At 44.1% G+C, this 20,615-nt stretch overlaps 1 protein-coding gene across 1 annotated transcript in view; it reads right to left on the bottom strand.

The window, feature by feature from the left end:
* Positions 1–2,011: 2,011 nt before the first annotated feature.
* Positions 2,012–20,615, bottom strand: part of ABCA12 (ATP binding cassette subfamily A member 12) — a 90,507-nt gene continuing 71,903 nt past the window's right edge. Inside the window, exons 41-54 of the mRNA XM_052791744.1 lie at positions 18,518–18,572; positions 17,846–18,023; positions 15,807–15,922; positions 15,026–15,185; positions 13,389–13,657; positions 12,520–12,730; positions 10,773–10,882; positions 9,589–9,733; positions 9,327–9,461; positions 7,852–7,955; positions 7,497–7,589; positions 6,936–7,041; positions 6,070–6,207; positions 2,012–4,550 (exon numbers count right to left, since the gene is read on the bottom strand). Of these exons, the coding sequence (XP_052647704.1) occupies positions 4,431–4,550; positions 6,070–6,207; positions 6,936–7,041; positions 7,497–7,589; positions 7,852–7,955; positions 9,327–9,461; positions 9,589–9,733; positions 10,773–10,882; positions 12,520–12,730; positions 13,389–13,657; positions 15,026–15,185; positions 15,807–15,922; positions 17,846–18,023; positions 18,518–18,572 (1,940 nt within the window). The 3' untranslated portion in view covers positions 2,012–4,430. The remainder of the gene's footprint in view (positions 4,551–6,069; positions 6,208–6,935; positions 7,042–7,496; positions 7,590–7,851; positions 7,956–9,326; positions 9,462–9,588; positions 9,734–10,772; positions 10,883–12,519; positions 12,731–13,388; positions 13,658–15,025; positions 15,186–15,806; positions 15,923–17,845; positions 18,024–18,517; positions 18,573–20,615) is intronic.

Below are 20,615 nucleotides of genomic sequence, written 5' to 3'. Positions count from 1 at the left end.
GTTACCAGCGCTCCGTATGCGAGTAGTGTGAGGAGCAGAGCCAACAGTAAGTTAGCGCTGGCTGTGTCCCTTACTAATGTTGTTCTTACTATTTCAGTGCCATCTTCCTTATCTCCACCCTCTCCCTGAACAACTAAATTAATTAGAGTGATTTTTTTTTTATTTAAATACTGTTGTGGAATAGTAATTCTGGTGAATTCTTTTTTTTTGTCATTCCCCACTGCTTCTTTTCTCTGTTGCGCTCTCTTTTAATACACTGTTGATATTTTGTTATAGCTATGCAAGATCACAGCTGTTGTCTGCAAAAAAAAAAAAGAAGAGAGTAAAATCATGCTATGTGCGGTTGCCATCCAACAACCATTTTTCTTCCTTCACCAGCTCACAAAAAAACCCTTCCCCTATTAAGTGCAGGAGCATACATTTTTCTTAGCTTGTAAAAAGCCAAAAAACCTCACAGCGGCTTTAGTGAAGCTGCAGCAATGTAAGGAACCCGAAGCCCCTACAACAGGCTGGGGCCCCATCCTGAGCTTGTTATGAGGTCAGATCCTGCAAATCCTGGATCCCAGGAGTGACTCCGCAGAGGCAACAGGTCTGTGGGCACCACCCGCTCCTGTGCTGTACTAGTCACCGAGTTATGTTGACCTGGATGCGTTCATTTCACCTGTAAACATGTTTCCTGATCTGACCCAGTAACAAAACCACTCCTGCAGCTCTCATGAAAGGACAAAAAAATCCAATTAGACCCTGAATTTATATTTACGGTACTGGTCAGGGGTGAGAAAAACATTGCTTAACGTTGGCCCTTCTGGACAGCTTTCCTCGGCCCCTGCCTGACCTTTTCTGACCCTGCAAGTTAAGCCCTCAGTGGCCATTTGCATGGAGACCAAAGCTAAGCAAGGATCAGGCTGGAGAAGTGCCATGCTCTCAGCAGCACCGCAAAGTGATAAAAGGAGAGCCAGGATGGAGATTTGAATCGTCCTCTCCGAGTCCACAGCTCCAATTACAAACCTGATTTGAATCAGTCTCACAATCCACATAACCAATTATGAAATTCCTCCTTGACTCCCTAGACTTGTTCAGCGATTACACTGTGTATACCTTGTGTCTGTAATATTTTAGAGCGTTTTTAAATTAAGCTCAGTTGAGGCCCATGCAGTTCCAATTTACACATATGGGCTGCTCTGGCAGGGCTTCCCTGTTGCCTCAGGAAGGGGTTAGTAGGGTGGCTGAACTGAGATTGCATTGAAGAAGTGAGATGAAAAGCTTGTTTCACCCCACCCCGGACTGCAGCATTCATCTCTGGCACCCGGAGAGGTGACGTGCAGGGGTACGCAGAGCGCTCCTCTGTCCCTTCCTGCAACACCAGGGTCAGGGTTTTCAATGATCTTACCTCCCTGCTCAGACCACAGGAGGGACCGAGCTTGTTGGCTGCCTGGCTTGTTTTGAAAGCAGAGTCAGGTAAAGCCAAAATTTCTGAGGGGATTCAGAGAGGGCTGACCATGGGGGGCACCTGCTATTACACCCGCACATCAGCAGGGTGAAGATCACCGCAAGAACCGTAGGGGAGCATCCCCACCCTTCCCCTGACATGTACAGCCTGCTCATGATCTTTGAGACAGATTTTATTGGTTGTTTTCTTAGTCAGGGCTCTGTATTTCTGGCCACCCCTGGAACCAGGAAGAACCCTCCTCGGGGAGACAAAAGGGCAATGAGAAATCTGGAGCCAGTGTTCCGAAGCAGGATAGCATTAGCTTCCACGTTTTTTGCCCCAGAATCGAGCCCAGGGTGTGTCCTACCTCCGAAAGGGACAGGTTGAATCTGTGAGGCTCTGCAGGGAGTAGAAGTATTTGTAACGTGGCGCAAGAGGTAATTCAGCCCCTGGTGATGTTATATACAACCTCCTTGCCAGATGCTTCAACCCCCTAAACAGTTGTAACTGCTTCTCCACAGGTTTCAATTAAATTCCCTGAAGTATGTAAAATTTGGCTTGTTTGGACCAATACCTACAGACTTGATTGCAATAGCAGATGTTTTATTTTTACCTGCAAGTGAAGACAGGGAGTGTATATCATGGCCATGACACATTTCGCGTGAAGCAGATGTTTCTATTAATGCCAGAATTGGGTGGAAATTCAAAGGATGCTTTTTGCTTTTTTTTGAAAACTCTATTTTACCCAATTAAACTGCAACTTGCTGAAGTATTCCAATGAATCACTTCCTTTTTTTTTTTTTTTTTGTGATTAGCAGGCTCTAAAGGAACAAAAGAATAGCTTTGTATCAGTCTCCCTCAATTAAATGTAAAGTACATCTGGATAGAGTCTGAAGATCCATCTTTCACTGGCAGTTGCAAAGCCATCGACATAATAAAATAATACTCTGATTGGTATTACAAGACGGCATTTAAATCATTTGCATTCATGCTCTGAGTCCTTTGCAGGGAGCAGAAGCCCTCCACCATTAGAGAAAAGCTTAATTTTGTACTGTGATCTGTATAAGATATGCAATGAAAACGAGAAAAAAAGAGCTTTTGCAGAGCTGGAGACATAATAATAGAAGCTACAATGAATGTCTGGGCAGCTTTTTCAGTTACTTATAAACTGCAGGTGTCAAATGCATTCTGGAAAGAAGCCGAATTCCAGTTTTAATTACAGTCAGCAGGTTGAGGCATAATTCAAGGCTTGATAAAACCTTCGATCCGCAACAGAACTCCTCCTGCTATCAGTAAGAGGTTTACACCGAGATCAAGGAGGAAACGTGACCTCCTTGCAGCAGCTAAGCTCTGAACTTCAGTATCCCACTGTAAAATCCCGAACACCCTTGATATTTAAAGTACCTAATCCTTGTGTGATTATCTCAGCAAGCCTTAGCATCAAATGGGAACTGAACTAGTAAAACCACTCTGATGGTCAGGGTGAGAAAGATGTGTCATTGCAGCTTTCATCTGAAGTTTCCTTTGGTCAAATCAGCTTTGGGGGAAAAAAAAGAAAAAAAAAAAGCCCCTCTGGCTGGAATTGTGCATGTGAACCCAAAACTGAGTACTGTACAGGCCTTCCCAGGTGTTACAAGGTAAGTACGACCTGGCTTTATTGGCAATCTCTTTTACCAGCAACAGTAAGTTTATTGAGCTCAAACAGTTTAAGTTCATTATGTGCTTGAATAGCACCATGTACATCAATGACCCAAAACTGAGTCTTTGAGGCCTTATGCTGATACATATAACAAAGAGTAATATTAAACTATTCTATCTATTAATGATTCTGGGGGAAAAAAGCAGGATGTGCGTGCTGGTGTGCTGAACTCAGCTGCTAGGGGGCTGCTGCTCACAGGTAGGCAGAGGTCTCCTTTAAAGCCAGTGGGCAGAGTCTTTGAAGGAGAAGCTAATTATGCCTCGTTATGTGGGAAAACAGCTCTAGAGTTACAGGGGCAGCCACCACTCGGGTGTTGAGGAGGAAGGTCACTGACAAGGAAGCAGAGAGGCAGAGCTGCCCAGGAGAGGGAGGTTTTCTGTGCAAGGGAGATGCTCATTGCTTTTACTCTGCTTGGGGAACACAATCTGATGAAGTAAACTTCTTCATATCAGCATATTCAACAACTCTACCTGCCTCGTACCTTCTGCTGTAGTGGAGAAGCCCTGAACACCAGCCAAAAGGAGAAAGGGGCTGGTTGGTGGAATGATCTTCCATTGGGTACCAAGAGCCAGGAACTGCCTGGGACTGGAGGACTTGAGGAGTTACACAGAGCTGGAACAAACTACAGGAACAAACCAAAACCATTGGAAGTGCTGACTTTTAAAATAATTCTATTCGTACTGACATAACCCACACATACAGATATGCTTTATGTCATTACCAAAGATGTGATGGCCCCCACCAACGGTATATGCGACTCTCAGTACGTAACACCTATGTCCTCACAACACCCCTGTGAGGTAGGGCAAGGCCATGAACCCCATGTCACCAGTGGGGAAGCTGTCAAAACTGAGTGACTTTTTCGTGGTCACCCAGAAAGTCTGTTGCTGAGCAAGGAGTGGAGCCTGGGTTTTCAGAGAGGGCAGCCGTGGGGCTGCGTTTTTGTCAAACACCCTGCACTGCTGACAGCTCCCCTGCTCCATCACAGCCATTTCTGCTGTAAGCAAATGGCCACGAGCAGCAGGTGATGTCAACTAAGTCCTCACAGGCATTAAAGTGATCATAAAACAAGAACTGGGGAACAGAAAAAAAGAACCTGTGGAAAGACCAATCTGATTCGTAACCAAATGCCTACCATGTTCCTAGTAACAAAATAAGTGCATATAAAAAAAAAAAGTACTTTAAGGAAATGGGACTTTTTATCACCACCATTCCAGAATCATAGAAAACAGGGCTGGAAGAACCCCGAGGGGCCATCAGGTCTTTTCCTCAGCTTCTATCATCCCCTGTGGTTGGGTCCCTTCAATAGATGGAGCTTATGGTGCTATCTTGGCTACTTGTGTCAGAGCTGTCCAGTGTCACATCGGGGCCTGCATCCGAGCCATCAGGATCTGCTTGATCTTTAGCAAAGTTGATGAAAACCTAGAAGTTTAAAGGAAAACACTCAGTATGTGACAGCATAAATAATTTACAATCTGAATGAATATAAAAAAGGAATGGCTGTTTATTTGACTGTGAGCCTGGAGAGAGTGCTCAGGAATGGATTCACGCTGGATTTGAGAAATGCAAATTGATAGGATGAGGCATAACAGCTTTAAACTGAAAGAAAGTGGATTTAGATTAGATGTAAGGAAGAAGTTCTTCACTGTGAGGGTGGTGAGGCACTGGAAGAGGTTGCCCAGAGAGGTTGTGGATGCCCCATCCCCAGAAGGGTTCAAGGCCAGGTTGGGTGGGGCTTTGAGCAACCTGGTCTGGTGGAAGGTGTCCCTGCCCATGGCAGGGGGGGTTGGAACGAGATGATCTTTAAGGTCCCTTCTAACCCGAACCATTCTATGATTCCATGAAATGTTGGGCTTCTATGGGCTAATGCAAATAAATGGATGCACACTCCTGTACCGCTGAATCAACACCCGGGATGCAAAGCTAGACACTCCTGTACAGAACCTAGTTGTCCTGCAGTTCATGTTTCAAAAGTACTAGCGAGGTAATACCCATGTGGTAGCTCGTTTTGATCACAGTGTAATACAGCTATATTATTACTTTATAAACCCATCTGTCTATATATAATTGACATCTGTGCATGCACAACTGCACATTATATAGATAGGTACATATAATCACACGTAACAGTCTTCGTTTGAACAGTATCTAATGAATACATAAAATATTCTTACTAGAACGCTACCTGCAATCACATTTGCATATACACAAATCCAGGCTGTCCTCCCACGAAACATGACTTGGGGCTTCCTGCGGTTTGCCTGCCCGTTTCTCTCACAACCACTGCCCCTTATTAAAACAGTATTGAGGACCTCCCTCTCTCTTCCCCCAGATACCTGTTTAACAATTCATAGGATTACAGAGCTGCAGGTTTTGCTCCTCTCTCTGGGACAGACCTAATATATCAGAAGCTGATGCTCAACAGGATGATTTCTTCTGGATAGTCCTTGCAGCACGCCTTCAGCTGATGTGTTTCCTACAAGATTTTGATGCCAGTGGGAATGTTCTTCCAAGGGAAAATGGAAGGAACTTAGCCATGAAGCTAAGTTTGGAGTAATGCTAAATGAACTTAGAACCTAAATACAGTACAAGAAAGAGCGAAATCAAGCAAATTTCCAGGACTGGTGGAAAGCCTAGCACTGAACTCAGGAGTGATTCATAATCCTGCCCTTCATCCACACCCACGAGGCTGCTGAAATCAGCAGGGACAGAGGGAAGAATAGATCCTTTATGCTACAGGCAGCTTTCTATGTGCATTCTCCTAGCACCAGCACAGGTATCTGGAGGCAGTAGCACTGATAAAGTATCCCCAGGAGGAATATAGATGGAAATCCCTTTCAAAATGTAGTCTATTGTGTGCAGCAGTCCATTATGTGTAACCATCACTCTGCTCCCTTGTTAAGAGTTTTAAATGGATGGCCACACATCTTTAATTCCTTACCTCCTCTAACGTTGTTTGACTCACTGAGAAGTGCCTGATATTGAAGGCTGCTTTGCTGGCTTCCAGGAGATCAAATATATTTGCTACCCCTCCTGCAGAGACTGGAACATGATACTCCACCATGTTGAAATGCCGATCCTGTGGGAACAGGAATGATGGGGTAAAGTTAAGAGGTTGCTGCCTATGAAGAGCCAACAGATCTAATGGTTGTCTGGCTCAGAACGAAAGCAAAGAGGAGCTGAATGATGGGAGAGTGAAGGGGCAGAGGGTGTGTTCTCTCCTTCTGGCTCCTAAAGGTGAAGAATATTATTGTCCAGTATTGACCTGTGCTTCCCCACTGAGAGTTTTTTGTGGGTTTTGTGACTGGGAGATGATAACTAAGCCCCAGAGCTGGAGGCTGGAGGGTAGCGGTAGCATTTTCCAGCTCCAAGTCTGCCGTTTTGATTAATGCAGAGACTGGGTTACGGACAACGGATGGGATTTGTGACTCAGTTACTCCGGTTTTACAGTTATTCAGTTACTGGAAGCACCCGACCATCTCATTACCCACTGAATATGAAGTGAGTCTCCATGCAGTCCAGACTTCAGTGGGACCATTCCCGGGGCAGAGGGTCACCTAACAGCTGCCTTATAGGATCACTGCAGCTGTTTGGCTGAAGTTATTTAAGCCACCAAGGAACTTGGGTGCTCCAGCCCTTGGACAATGTTGCTGATAGCACTGACAAGTGTGCGTGTATGAATCTCTTACACTCTGAGAGTACGGATCTATGTGCACAGTATGTTACAAGATGTCTATCTTGCAAGATCCTCTTGGTTAATTTGAAGGGATTGAGAGGGCCTCTCCTGAAAGCATTTGTCCTGCTTACCTTCAGGCATGTGTTTGGAAAGTGTGACTTCATGAACTCTGTCAACATCTCAGTGCAAACTGTGTTGCTATTTAAGTGCATCTTCACAGTGAATCCTCTTCCAAACCTAGGGGAAAAAGAAAATCACAATTAACACAGTAGAAAAGAGAAACAGATAAAGAAAATCCTTTGAGAGCGCTGCACAGCCTCTTTGGGGAAATCTAATCCAGGCAGAGTGCAGCCTGAATGGGGTCAGGGTTGTTAACCTGCAGTGAAACTTAATAAGAAGCCGAGCTATTGTGATAAGTAATAAAATCGAAGCTCAACCCTAACATGCATTTCACATTTTCAGCAGTGAACAGATTACTTTGGGGAACACATCTCTGGGAAAAAAGGCTGTGAGAGAGTAGAAAGTGCATTAGTTAACAGAGAATTTCAATGCTGTAGTAAGAAACATAAACCAGAAAATGATGTTATTTTGATGCCCTGTTAACACAGGTTTCATGTTCTGAGCCCTCAAAGCTGTAGGTTACTAACTCCATATGCCGTTCAGTAAAAGTGAAACAGGTACATTTTACTGACCTGCTCTTGATATGCTGCAAAGAGCCAATGCACTGAAAACTCCCATTCACCATAATAGCCAGCCTGGTACAGAGGGCTTCACATTCTTCCATGCTGAAAAACCAACCAAGAAACTCTAATAAGTCACTGAGAAGGTATAAAAAAAAAGTTATTTTAGTAATCGGAGAGCATTATTGATCTTCCCTAAAGTGTTGTGACTCTCTGTGGGCACCCACTTTCAGCCACAACAAACCCCCGAACCTGTCATAGTTCAGTGCCCTGAAATTCTGCAAGGACCAACAGGGAGCGTGAAGGACAGGCCTCTCCATACCTCCTGCAGATCCTGACACTGGAGGCAGAGCCAAACCAGCCCTACCTGTGGGAAGTGAGTATCACCGAGCATTTGTTCTGCACTTCCTCACTGATGATTTTCCAAAGGTGGCGTTTAGCATTTGGATCCATTCCAGAGCTTGGTTCATCCTATTGAGAAAGACAGGACTGAATGTAAATTTGCACTCAAAATCTGATCTTCCTAAAACTTGTGCTCTTTTTAGGTTCATCATTAGTGTTATGTTTCTTACTAAAGACCCACAGGAGAGCCTACACTGGTACAGATCCAGGAGAAGGTTTATCTTCAACTGCATTATGGATTTGACTGAGACATCCTACGCTCCCTTCAAGCAGAAGCAAGTCAGCTTGACCAAGACCTCCATCCTTGCTGCCCTTTGGAGCTGCACAGCTCCCCTGATGACTGGTGGGAACTCTCAACCTCTGTTTGACTCTAGAGGAACTGACTGGCTGTGATAGCACCACCCAAGATCAACCCTACTGTGCATTTTATACCATGGTGTTTTAAATATCCATAAACACCACAGGCATAATCTCAGACAAGAAGCTATCAACTGGCACTTGGTTCCCACATCACCTGCGTTTCGCCTCCTTCTCATATGCTGACGAAGCAAGTGTTGCATTTCTCCATGTAGAGAGACAGTAAGCCAGAGATGAAAGATGGTATACTATCTCCTATCTTATGCATTGCTGATAAAATTGTTAGCCAATTTCTGATTGACGAATTGTTATTGTTGAGGACAATGCAGAAATAAAACAGCTTGGGTTCAGGCAGCAGTCTGTACGGAGGAAATTTCCCCACCTTCTATTTTTATTGAGATTTTTTATCTCACAAAAGCAGCTAGCGTGCTGGTATATGTGATCAGAAGTAAAGGCAGCAGTGCTGGGCTCGATACAAGTTGGGGCAAGGGAGATTTATGTCCACTAGGTATCAAATTTAATATTGGGAAACCTGCTCACAGAGCACTGCACACATTCAAAACACAGCAAGTGGAAAAACTGCACAAAAAGGTATATCTTAGCAATGGCATATCTCATGAAAGAACTGGAAATTTCAAAGTGAAAGACAAAAGGGGAAGCCAAACATAGAAAAATAGTTTTATGTTCTAATCCTGAGGGAAGTTGCTCCTTTGCTCTCCTATAGATTTGGAGCCTTGGATACTGCTTTTCTTGCAAGACTCTGCAGGTTAGTCAATACAAAAAACCCAAGAGCGAGCTGGGAACAAGGAGAGTTTAATTGGCAAATACAGGATTTATTTTAGACCTCCGAAAGATGCTAACAGAGAAACTGGCAGACTCACCACTCTCTTATGCCCTCAGAGAAAATTTGGGTGCTTGCTGGAATCTAAACTTTCCTCTGATTCGTATGTTGTCAGGCTAAGTGTGGGCATTTGGAGCGTGTCCTGTAAGCTGTGCCTGAGGAGGCTTTGCTAGACTGTCAAAGTACCCCTGCCAGCCCAAAGATCTGCCCATCTTTCCCCCAACAAGGCCCCCATTTCTCACCAGCAGCAGAATTGATGGATTCCCAATGAGAGCCAGAGCAGTCGACAATTTTCTGTTGGTGCCATAACTGCACATAGAGGTGACTCTGTCTTTGTAGGCCATCAGATTCAGCCGGTGGAGAAGTTGGAGTACAACCTATGGGAGCAAGAGTCCAGGCATAAATTACCCCACACATTATCTATTTATTGAAAGACTAATTATATCAATGTAAAGGCTCTCAGTAACAGGAAAATGCTTTAAGTCAAGCCCCAGTGTTACTCACTCCTTTGATCTCTCTCTCTGGGATGCCGTGGAGCCTCGCATAGTAATACATGTGCTCTTCCACTGTCAGCAAGTCATCCAAGGCATCTTCTTGAGGACAGTAGCCAAAGAGTGACCAGTGTGCCTCACTAATGTCATTCAAGGACCTGTGTAAGGAAGTTGACAAGTCATTTTAAACACTGAATTGCCAACGCACTCTGGAATCAGACAGGAGAGAGAGAAACCCTTCCTCCTGCTTCCTACTCCCTTCCCCAAGCCTTGAAAGAAAATGCTATGAATTTGCAGACCTTCAGCTTTTAGGCCCTCAGTTCTGCAAAGGAAGAATTGTATTTTCCATGTCTGTTAGCCACGATGTCTAGTACATAGCTTTCCAATTACTGCCAGCACTTCAGATGGCACAGCTGCCACCAAGCCAACTGCAGTTAAAGAGCGCTTTGAGATGAGTCCTACTGGTCTCCAGATACTAGCTCAGACGTGGGATCACACTCAGCTGAGGATCTGAGTCTGATCCCGTCTGCAATGGAATGAAGTGGAAGAAACGCCACTGAGAACAGCAAAGGTACGACAGTGTCTTGGGTTCGGCTGGGATAGAGTTAATTTTCACAAGAAGCTGGGAGGGGGCACACCCAGGACAGCTGACCCGAACTAGCCAAGGGGATATTCCATACCATATGACGTCATGCTCAGTATATAACTGGGGAAGCTGGCCGGGGGGAAGAGGGATCATGGCTCGGGAATGGGCTGAGCATCAGGTTCCAGGTGGTGAGCAATTGCATTGTGCATCACTCACTTTATATATTCTTTTATTAGTATTATTGTTATTATTACTTCTTCCCTTCTTATGTTGTCCTATTAAACTGTACTTATCTCAACGCATGAGGTTTTACCTTTTTCTTCCAATTCTACTTCCCATCCCACCAGAGGGGGAGGAGTGAGCCAGCAGCTGCTTGGTGCTTAGTTGCTGGCTGGGCCTAAACCACAACAGACAGCAAAATGCAGACCCCTAGGGAAGCAACCATACCATCTTCAAGGGATGAAATTCCCTGCCTTATTATCTTTGCACTGTTTTGAATGTTTTGTTTTGTTTCAGACTTTTACATTTCTTTTTCTTTGCCATCCAGCCTTGAAAACTGTTCTCAGGCTGATTTGTTCACGCGCCTTCCCCAGAAATCACATCCTCCATACCCAGAATGATCCTGAACCCGCAACGTTCCACTGGATGCTCCGATATCACCCGTCAACATCTTAAAGATGGTCGTCTTTCCAGCTCCATTCACACCAAGCAAGCCAAAGCACTGGGTTGTGGGAAAGAAAAGGAGAAATGTAACCATGCTGTATTTATACTGCAGAAATATTGCTCCGAGATGAGTGCTCAGTGCATCTTGTCTCTTCTTTTCTCTGGACCCTTGAGCAAGATGAATTGCAAGAGAGGCAGAGGTACTCAGAGCATAGGAACGTTATAATGGAGGTTGTTTATGGTGCAATATACTGCAGCTTATATTAGGACCGTTTGTTTAATATGGTGAAGAATCAAGGATGTGTCTCTATTAGAGTCATTCCTTTTACTGCACGGTGCATTTCTGCAGTGAGCTCATCTGACAGGCCAAATCCTGATCATCTAATTTGTGCAAAACCTCCCATTGACAGGAACAGAGCTATTCATAGGAATGAGGTGAGTGAGGTTTGTGCTGTCATTGGTAAAACCTTAATGCGACACCAGATTTTTGTCAAATAATCTCACTAATGCACTACATTAATAAGATTAAGAACTGGCTCCCTGTAGTGCAGTTCAGTATCTCATGCTACAATCTATGTTTTATTGCTAAGGTTGGAGATATGCAGTTGTGTGTTGCATAAGCAATCACCATTGTGCTGATAATTACTATTATTTTGATATCGTTAGTACAGACGAGCTGATCTGAAAATCCTCATGTGCTGGGCCCACTGCAGATGCACAGCATCGATCCGAGGCTCTTTCCCACCTTGAGGTCCATGCAGGGACAGTATCTGTGCACAGTCTGCGGTGCAGGGCCACGGCCTCTGCTGACGGATGGGGAATGGCACCCTAAACCCCACCAGCATCAGGGTGACTTTTGCCAGAAGTTAGAAACCTCAATGCCAGCTGTGGCTTGGAAAAAATCCTCTGCCAGAAAGATCAGCACCACAGTCTCCACATTTCTCCTGCCCAGCACCCTACGTCCTTCCACCTCAGTGGGATCCAGGCGATTAAAAAAAATGAGGTACCAAGGATTAATTCCAAGCTTCCCCACAAGTCAGGTGCACAGCCTGAGGTAGAATCTGGTCTCCACTTTCCTCTGGATCTCAGAGGTGCTCTGTGTGCTCCTGTCTTTTCTCTTCTCATGAGTCAGTGTTATTGCAGGCAACTGCACTGACATGACCAAAGAACGTTTTTTTCTTTAGAGTTAGTTTTAAGTCCTGATTCATGAAAACGTGTGTTCAGCTGAAGTGATTTGTCCTTCCCTTATGGGAAAATACAAGCAGATAAGCCTGACTCACTGTCTCCCATGCAGTTTAGGTGAATAATTGCAACTGGACAAATTGTGCTGTCTTCATTTACCACATGGTAATCCACAGTGACCCCCCAAGACTGCGCTGTGCTAGGTGCTGTACAAACACAGCATGCAGACATTTTGCTCTGAATACAGCTCCATCACTGTCCCATCCACTTTTCCTCTTTCTAGGGCATTCAAACTGTCACTTGGTGTCCCAAATCCACCAGGAGCCTTTCATCACTACCGTAACCCCAAGAATCAACAAATAAGGCAAACGAAGGGGTCAGAGCAGAACAAACCATCACAGTTGTCCTGGGACAGTGGCAAGGACTGGGAGAGAAGATGACAGTGGGACTGTGGATCTGTTCCAGTTTCCCTGCCCAGGGTAGAAGGTGCCTGCAGCCTTTTCCCTCGCTTACCTCTCCAGCAGGAATCCCGAGGCTGATGTTTTTCACAGCCACAATGTGTTTGTGAGGAAGGTGGTAGACCTTTGTGAGATTCTGGAGCTGCACCACATCGAAGTCAGCTTTGCCAGACTCCACCCGGTTCCTCTCTGCCTGGACGTCCCCATCCTCTTCAACTGTGGGTGGCAGCAGTGATGCTTTCCCATGTACTCTGTCAAACAGGAACCTACGGGGAGGGCAGAGAGTGAACCTTACCCTCTGGCAAGCAGACAGCAGTGGGCCTGTGTGCTTGGGATAGATACTAAGAAGCCTTCCTATGAGATCCCAGGGCATACAAAAAATACTCAGAAATACAGACAGTTTCTATTCTCTCCTGATATTTGCTCCATTTAGGGAATTAAAAACTCCAGTATTCTCTTTCTGCCTAAATTTTTTTCTCTTTTTCAGCAAATATTCTGAGCTGGAGCACGTCCTGCCTTGTGGACACACTCATAATCAGGTGACAAGACTGTTCTCACTCCTCCCTGTGTGCACCCAAGCCAGAGGAGATGGGGAGATTCAAACAGAGGAGGTTGTCAGTGGGCTGATTGTTCTTACCAACCAGCTGAACATCAGCCCACCAAACCCAGAGCCCTGAAACAAGGGCCACAGTCTCAGCCAGCAAGGACTACCAAGGGACTCCGGTAACCTATGCCTCTATTATTTAATACTCTAATTACTGGTAGGTACCAGGACTGCTACCAGAGAAAACTTACTCCATGTTTGCAAAGTATCTTGGAAATTTATCGGCTTCATAATTGACAATGATGGTGCAAGAGCACAGAATTAAGCCACTGAACACTGGCCTGGTCTGTTTTCATTGCGAGACTCCAGATGTTACTTACTGTAGTATGTTGTTCCAGACTCTCTGAATCATCCTGTCGTGAACCATAAGACGAATGGCAAAAAACACGGTGCCCTGGATAAACATCGCAAACAGCTTGGATGTGGTCTTGTCCAGCTCAAAGGTTTTGTTAGGGTAGTCTACTCCATAGGCTTTTAAGAAGCCCAGCAGCGCCTGATCCTGCGACAGTTCAATCAAGCCATAGCCGAAGCAAAATTGTGGGAACAGAAGGAACACATGCCTTAAGTTTTCAGCGAGATCACGCAAGCCCTGAAAAAACACCAAAAAGTTAGGTTTCACGCAGTCAGTCACTGTTTTTATTCATGGAATAAATTCATAGGTTTTACTGTGGGACTGAAGTGTAACAATTACATTGGGATTTGCTTGTGTCTCAGAGCAGAGATAAATTGAGAGCAAAGAGCTCTGGAGACAGCTCGTTTCACAGGCACAAGGTCAGAAAAGTCAACAGGCAGCTCTGAGGTTGTGATCACCCATAGTAAACAGCAGCCAGCTCCCAGTGCAGTCCCTCACTGCTGCTCCAGCCACCTCACCCTGGGCATGCAGCGGCCTGAAACCCACCTGTAAGCCAGAGCTGAATCCTGCCACTGAGCTGCACTGTGCCTCCCAAAACTACACAGCTGCCGTACCAGCCCACTGTGGAGCACAGCCCACTCCCCTGGAGCACTGTCCTATCTGTTTTCCTTGGACAAATGTCTCCACAAAGCACAAGATTTGGCTTTAACAGACTTAGAAGGCCTTTTCCAGTTAATTCATGGCAAAACAGCCCAGTGCGCAGTCCCATGCTTATGAACTCTCGTACAGAGAGATTTGGTACGTTTCTGGCAGAAGAAAGGATTAGAGCACACAGAAAAGTGGAGAGGCAGGAAAGAAACTCACTCCCTACCACTGGGGCACAGAGGGCTAAAAGATGATCATAATTGCACATCCCTAAAATCCAGGGCATTGCTAAATGAGCACTGTCCAGCTAGAGAGAAAAATCCAACCCAGCTATTGTTTTACAATGTAATTGCCCTTTATAAAAAAAAGAAAACTAAACGTAAGGTGTACATTTTATCCCAGTGACTCCCAGGGATATCTCAGTTTAAGAGAAGGCTTTAATTTAGGGAATCATCACTCTCTATGAGTCACTTTTCATCCTTGCAGGGAGAAGATGATTGCATTACAGATCTAGATAACACAAAGACGGTGCTAGGCTTAATGCAGCACACGTCAGACTCAGGCCAATGACATCGAGTTGTTACTCTCCACTCTTGCAGTTTGTGCTGCAAGAACTTAGCAATGGTTCGAAGCCCCTATCAACTTTTTATCAAACATCTACAACCACCGCCTGCCCTTCTTTGCACGGGCAGTTTTCTGCCTCTCTTTTTGTATTCTCCCCTCTGTCACCATAATTTCCTTCTTTGCTGGGGGTGCAGATTTACAGACAAGCAAGATTCATATTTGACTCATGTCCTGTCTATAGGGAACGCCATTAAGTCCTGCAACTAGTGTCCTCTGCTTGGTCTACCTCAAATATCTTGAAACCAACCAGCTGCTAAGGACCTGATCAAAGCCACCAAACTCAACAAGAAGCCTCCTGTTGTTTCACCAAGGGTTTAGTATTAGTAGGATTCCTACCTGGTCCGTGGCCTTTTCCTGGGAGAGCAGAAATACAACTGAGTGAGTAATAATGGTATTGATGCCAAAGAACAAGTTGACACAGACATAAACAATAAAGGCCATTCCTGTTTCTTTGAAAAACCCAGCCAGCAGGTACATCCATGAAAACGTTGCATACCTATAAATTGCCAACAGTGCAGAGAATACTATGGTAACTCAAAGAGCAATTGAAAACAAACAACTAAAGACCTCAGACAACACAACAGTTCTGTTTTGGCATGTGACTAGATTTCCATATTACAGGAGCTTAAAGAAGGAAAAATGGCTTTGTATCTGTTACAGTTTGGACAAAAAGTTTATAATGCACACTTTGAACATGGAGCCCCGACTGAAAGCAGACAGGATGGGCCTGGAGGATTCAAAGCCAGGGAGACAGTTTTGCTAAGTTTTCCTGAATTGTGCTGCTGTTTGTTTTTTTTTTCCCTCTCTGATTTTGAAATGCTTCTGTATCTTGAACTTTGCAATAGTTCAGTAAGCATCTGCTTACAGCTTGGGCTGTCAGTATGACCTTGAATATTTCATACCCTCACATAGAGTTTACTTTGAATAAAGCAAGCATGACAACAGTAGTTTAGCTCACTGCTCCTGGAAGGAGCAACTAGTCACCATTCATAAAGTGCACATTGAAGAAAAAAGCCCATGTACTCTTCCCTTGGATCTCAAATTGCAGCAGCCTGCAATATCCAGTTCCTCACTCCGTGCAATGATATTTAAATAACTAAGCTCCACACTTCCTTACCCAAACAGTAACAGCAGAAGAAATACTGCCAGTAAGTTATTATTGTTGCAGAAAGCTGGTATCTGGAAGGATGAAATAACTCCTATTGAGAGTCCAATAGGGACCATAAAAAGTACCTGCAAAATGATATTAAAAAGATGTTATAAGGAAGATAATTCTTAAACATTTTTCTAGAACTATGCAGAAGCAACAACGCCAGGTCTGAATCTGGTCCCACAAGTGCAACTTGGGTTTTCTAAGGGAAACCAAATATAGGAGGGGTCTCAGTCCTCCTGACACTTTCGGGAGTCTTGCAAATGAATTCCCACAAAGCCACTTTGAATAGGCTAAGCCTCAACATTGAGGACTGTGGGCAGAAAGTGCCTTAAAAAAAGGCTGTGAATGAAAAATACCCCTTTGGGTTTTCTGTTAGCCTTGCAGTCAGACCACTTCATTGTGCCCTGTAAATCTAGTCTTTATAATGTTAAGTCAAGCCAGGGACCTACCAAACGTCTGCCTTGAAAGGTTCCTCTCTTCCCCAGCTTTGGGATTTAACAGAATTTACTGGCAGGGATTCACTGAGAAATATCAAGTTGCTGAGAGCACTGGATTAGTTTCAGCCCGCTGAATACTGATTGTGGCAAGGACTCTGGGGAATTTTCCACAGGCTGATTTACAAATATGCAGTGCTGGAGCAAGCGCCCGGATCAGGGAAGCAGGCACAGGCCTACCCCATCCTCAGCACTGTGCTATGACTTGGGGCTGCTCTGCCAGGCCAGACTGCAGCCACACTGCCTTCAGACCCCTTTCAAGCCCCTCCTGCAAGGCAGGAGATACTTGTGCTGTTGCCTAATCACACCAGCCCCTATAAGCAGGCAGTTTAGACTACTTAGTGGTGAGAATTGTATTGTTAGGACTGCTTTGTTAGTGTGCATCAGTGCCACCAAAACACCTAGAAGCTTAGGCTGTGCTCTGCAGAGAGTCAAGGTTCACATTCCCCAAGGGATTTCAGCCCTTAGCCCTCACTGCATCAAAGGGGGCTGGCTACCCAAATGCCCTTGAAGATTTCATATTTTCAGGAACTGATGATATCACTGGGATTTTAGGCACTAGCAAAACTGCATCAATAGAAATTTGTCAGATACGTAGAGCTAATCACCATGACAGCATAGCTGGCAATGCCAAAGCTCACAAGCAGAGGTAGTCTGCACTTGCAGATCTCTAACTATGTGGAGGGTTTGACATTGTGCACTGAAGGTAATTCATAAGACACAAAGCACTTTAGTCTACAGACACTGTGCATATTTATCCTCTTAGCCCAGTGATGCTTTCCAGCAGTGCTATTAACTCTCTTCCTTTACCATGAGGAAACTTAAATTCAGGGAGAACAAGGGCATGCCTACGCCACATAATGCAGCACAGTGCTGGGGAGCTCAACTGTCTACAGGAACAAGGTGGTAAATCTATACAGCGCAGTGCAGCACTGTAGAAAGGAACTTGCTTGGGTCCTGGAAGGCATATAGCTGCATTAGTAGCTTTCCTTGGCTTAAAAACCTTTATAATATGTAATCTTAAAGACAGCATTCAACCCAGTAATGGATTTTTGTCCAAAAGGGGAGTGTCAGCTGTGAGATGTCTGCTAGTGTCACACCCTGTGCTCTCAGGGTTTCCAAAATGGCTGTAGCCTCAAGCTCCAAAGCCTTACCCCAGATATGTAAAGCCTGCATGACAACTAATCTAGCCCTGCAAGCTAACAGAAAAGCAGCTTGCTGCTTGCATGTTAAAATTGAAATCAAGCTCCGGCCTGTTGTGTGTTGCTCTCATATAAATGTACTGAGTGTTTTGCATACACATGAGAGAGAAGGAATGCCTTCGCTTAGCAAAATCCGGTGTTGCAGTTCACATTTAATACTCTTCAATGCCTTGGAGAACAATTACTACATAACACTCTTGGTAGTAATAATATTAAGAAGTCTAGGCAACCAACTTTAAATAAAGAACTTTTTTTCCCCTGCTGTGTAATGCTACTCTTGGTGCATTTAGGAATGTGAATTATTTACCAGATCATAAACGAAGTTAGTCACCCAATAGCTCGTCATCCCAATGCCTGAAATATGCTGCAGTTGTTTGGCTTTGGTTTGATGTTCTTTTACCACGTAGAGCACAAAGCTTGCCGTTGTGATAGAGTAGCCAACCAAAACAGACATTGAAACTATGATGTCGAGTAAGCTGTTGAGCCTGGGGAGAAAGTGGAGAAAGATGTATATGGCGAGTCAAAGTGGCAGATGTCCCTCATTGTAGAGGCAACATTCAGAGCTCAGAAGCAAAGAGGTCCCAATTCTGTGCCATCATCTTTTGCTGATGGTAATTACGCCTAGCAAAAAGGACTCACAGCACTGAGTCGTAACACTGTACCATAGCATTGATTGGAAAGGCCAAAGGGAAAATCATGTAATTATTATTAATTGTGCCAAAGGACAAAAATGTGTGATGCTGTAACTGTGCCCTCCAGATCTATATGGGATCCTACAAAGAAACCCTAACAGGAATCTGCAGCTCTGTGGCATGCAGGATGCTATTCACGCATAGAGGGAATGAAGACAAGGAAGAAAGCAGTTTCATCATTTAGAGAAAGATATTCAGTAATTTAGGCCGGTTTATGGTTTCCAAGAAGCTAGTTTGCTCCTTTTGAAGTTAAACAATTCAGGCATCAGCCAAATGAATCTTCTTACATTACTTGTTCCTGACTCTGTCCTCCAGGATATGGGTGAGCTGATAAGACGATACCTACAAAAACAACAAAAAAAAGAAATTTAAAATGTGGCTAACTTAAAGCTTCCTTCACCAGTTCCTGATATTGACAGTAATACAGAAAACTGTGAGTAGAGAAGAAAAGCAGATCAAAAGCTGGTTTTTGCTCTGTCGTCTTGGTGTGATCTTGGGCAGAATTTCAAGCATCCTCATTTTTCCTGTGACTTCACTTCAATGCACAGCAGATCTGAAATTCAAACCCTAGGCCTTGTTTCTGCATCTGTCTGGCTGATAGTATCATTCACTTCAGTGAGAGCACTCTCACACCTAAAATTAGGCACATGCTTGTGGGTCCGTGTATTTTAGGCTAGATTCCTCAACACTGACACATTCAAAACTGATGAATATGTTTTGTTTTAAAGCTGCTTTTTGATGATCTCACTTCATTTGTTCTTTTCTCATCGGAAACAAATCATTCCCTGTTGGCTTTCTGCACAACTATGATCTTCCAATGATATATGTCTTGCTCAATACAGGCACCTGTTCAGATGCTAGCATAAACCCAAGTAAGCTACAGACACTTTTGTTCCCAATTTGGCAATAATTCTGAACTACTCTGTCTTATGCTGCTAGGAAAAAGAAAAAAAAAAAAATTGTTTTGTCCAAAGGAACTAGCAAAAATCTAGTTACTGTGTTTGTAAGCCCAGTGTGATGTTTTCTAAAAAGATCCCTTAAAAATGGGTTTGTATCAGGCACAAGCTGCAAGAGAGAAATTTTCTGCTCATGTGCAGTTGTCTTCATAAGATTTAGTTTAAGTACTTCTTTACCAAGGAGAACACCTAGCTCAAAATATACTGGTATTGTTCATCACAGTGCATTTGCTTTGTTCGGAGGCAATTTGTGCCTATAAAAAGAGAGTTTTCTAACAAAGGGAGGAACTTAGGGGGCTCTGGTGGGCCAGTTCCAACCTCCAGTGAAGGTCTCTGCCTTAGTCCCACCACGATGACAGCCCAGTCTCTAAGACTCTAGCACCTGAGAAGGGGTTTAGGCTAAGGTGTTTATGTGCCTAAAAACAAGGTTCTCAATCTATGTTTAGGCACCTAAGTAAATGCCTCAGTTCTCAGTGTGTGCTGGAGGACCTCTGGCTGCTATTAAATCCAGAGAGATTTGCTAAAACATGCTACCTCTAAAATTTAAGCTCCTTACAGCCAGGTGCCTGGCTTTCAGCAGTTAAATGAGGAAGAACTATTCTGGGCTCTTTTCCTTAAGAACAAGCACTGTGACATGGGGACCAGAAAGGAGGAGACTGTGGGTTTAGCTGACCAAATGCCATACTGAGCAAATAAATTTGAAAGGAAAGATTTCATAGGAAATTCATTTCAGAGGGGAAAAAAAACTCAGTCTTGTCATCAGTGAGAGAAATGGAATTAAAATCTCAGGCTGCTGATAAAGCCACACAAACAGCCAGGAAATGTTTCCCTTCTCTAAAAGAGAGAGAGAGAAGGAAAGATACCGTCTGTCTAATCTGTTAATACTTCACTATAAAGCCATTTTCCTTTACTGAAGCTTAGGCTAGAAGTCAAAATTTCCATTTCAATGCTTTCTCTTTTTTGTTGGTTGGGATTGAGAGAAGAGAAAGCACAATATACATAAGTCAAAAGCTATTATGACTTGCTTAGTGACAGGGTAAAAAGCTTTTTATGTATTTTTTAAAAATATACGCAGCCTAAGTCAAACCTCTAAAGCAGGACTGGCACCTCTTTCAAACTGCTGAAATGACAACACACTTTTATCTGGTCATTTCAATGGTTCTTAAACTGTCATTTATTTGTCTCAACAACAAATAGATCTAGCTGCCAGGAACATACCACGCAGAACGTCTGTTCAATTGTATTTCAAACTGGATTTACACTACCCCAGGGGAGCTATCCTCATCCATTCATTTGATTTCCCCCATTCTATGGCTTGGATCATTAGTGGGAAGCAGAGAATTATCTGTCTGGTCATTTACTACTAAGCATTCCTTTCCAAAAACACATAAGCAGCAGGACAGATGGAATAAAAACTGCTGCTATTCTT

Source organism: Harpia harpyja, chromosome 7, assembly GCF_026419915.1.
Source record: "Harpia harpyja isolate bHarHar1 chromosome 7, bHarHar1 primary haplotype, whole genome shotgun sequence".
Classification (NCBI taxonomy): domain Eukaryota; kingdom Metazoa; phylum Chordata; class Aves; order Accipitriformes; family Accipitridae; genus Harpia; species Harpia harpyja.
This window is presented reverse-complemented; position numbering and strand designations above follow the sequence as displayed.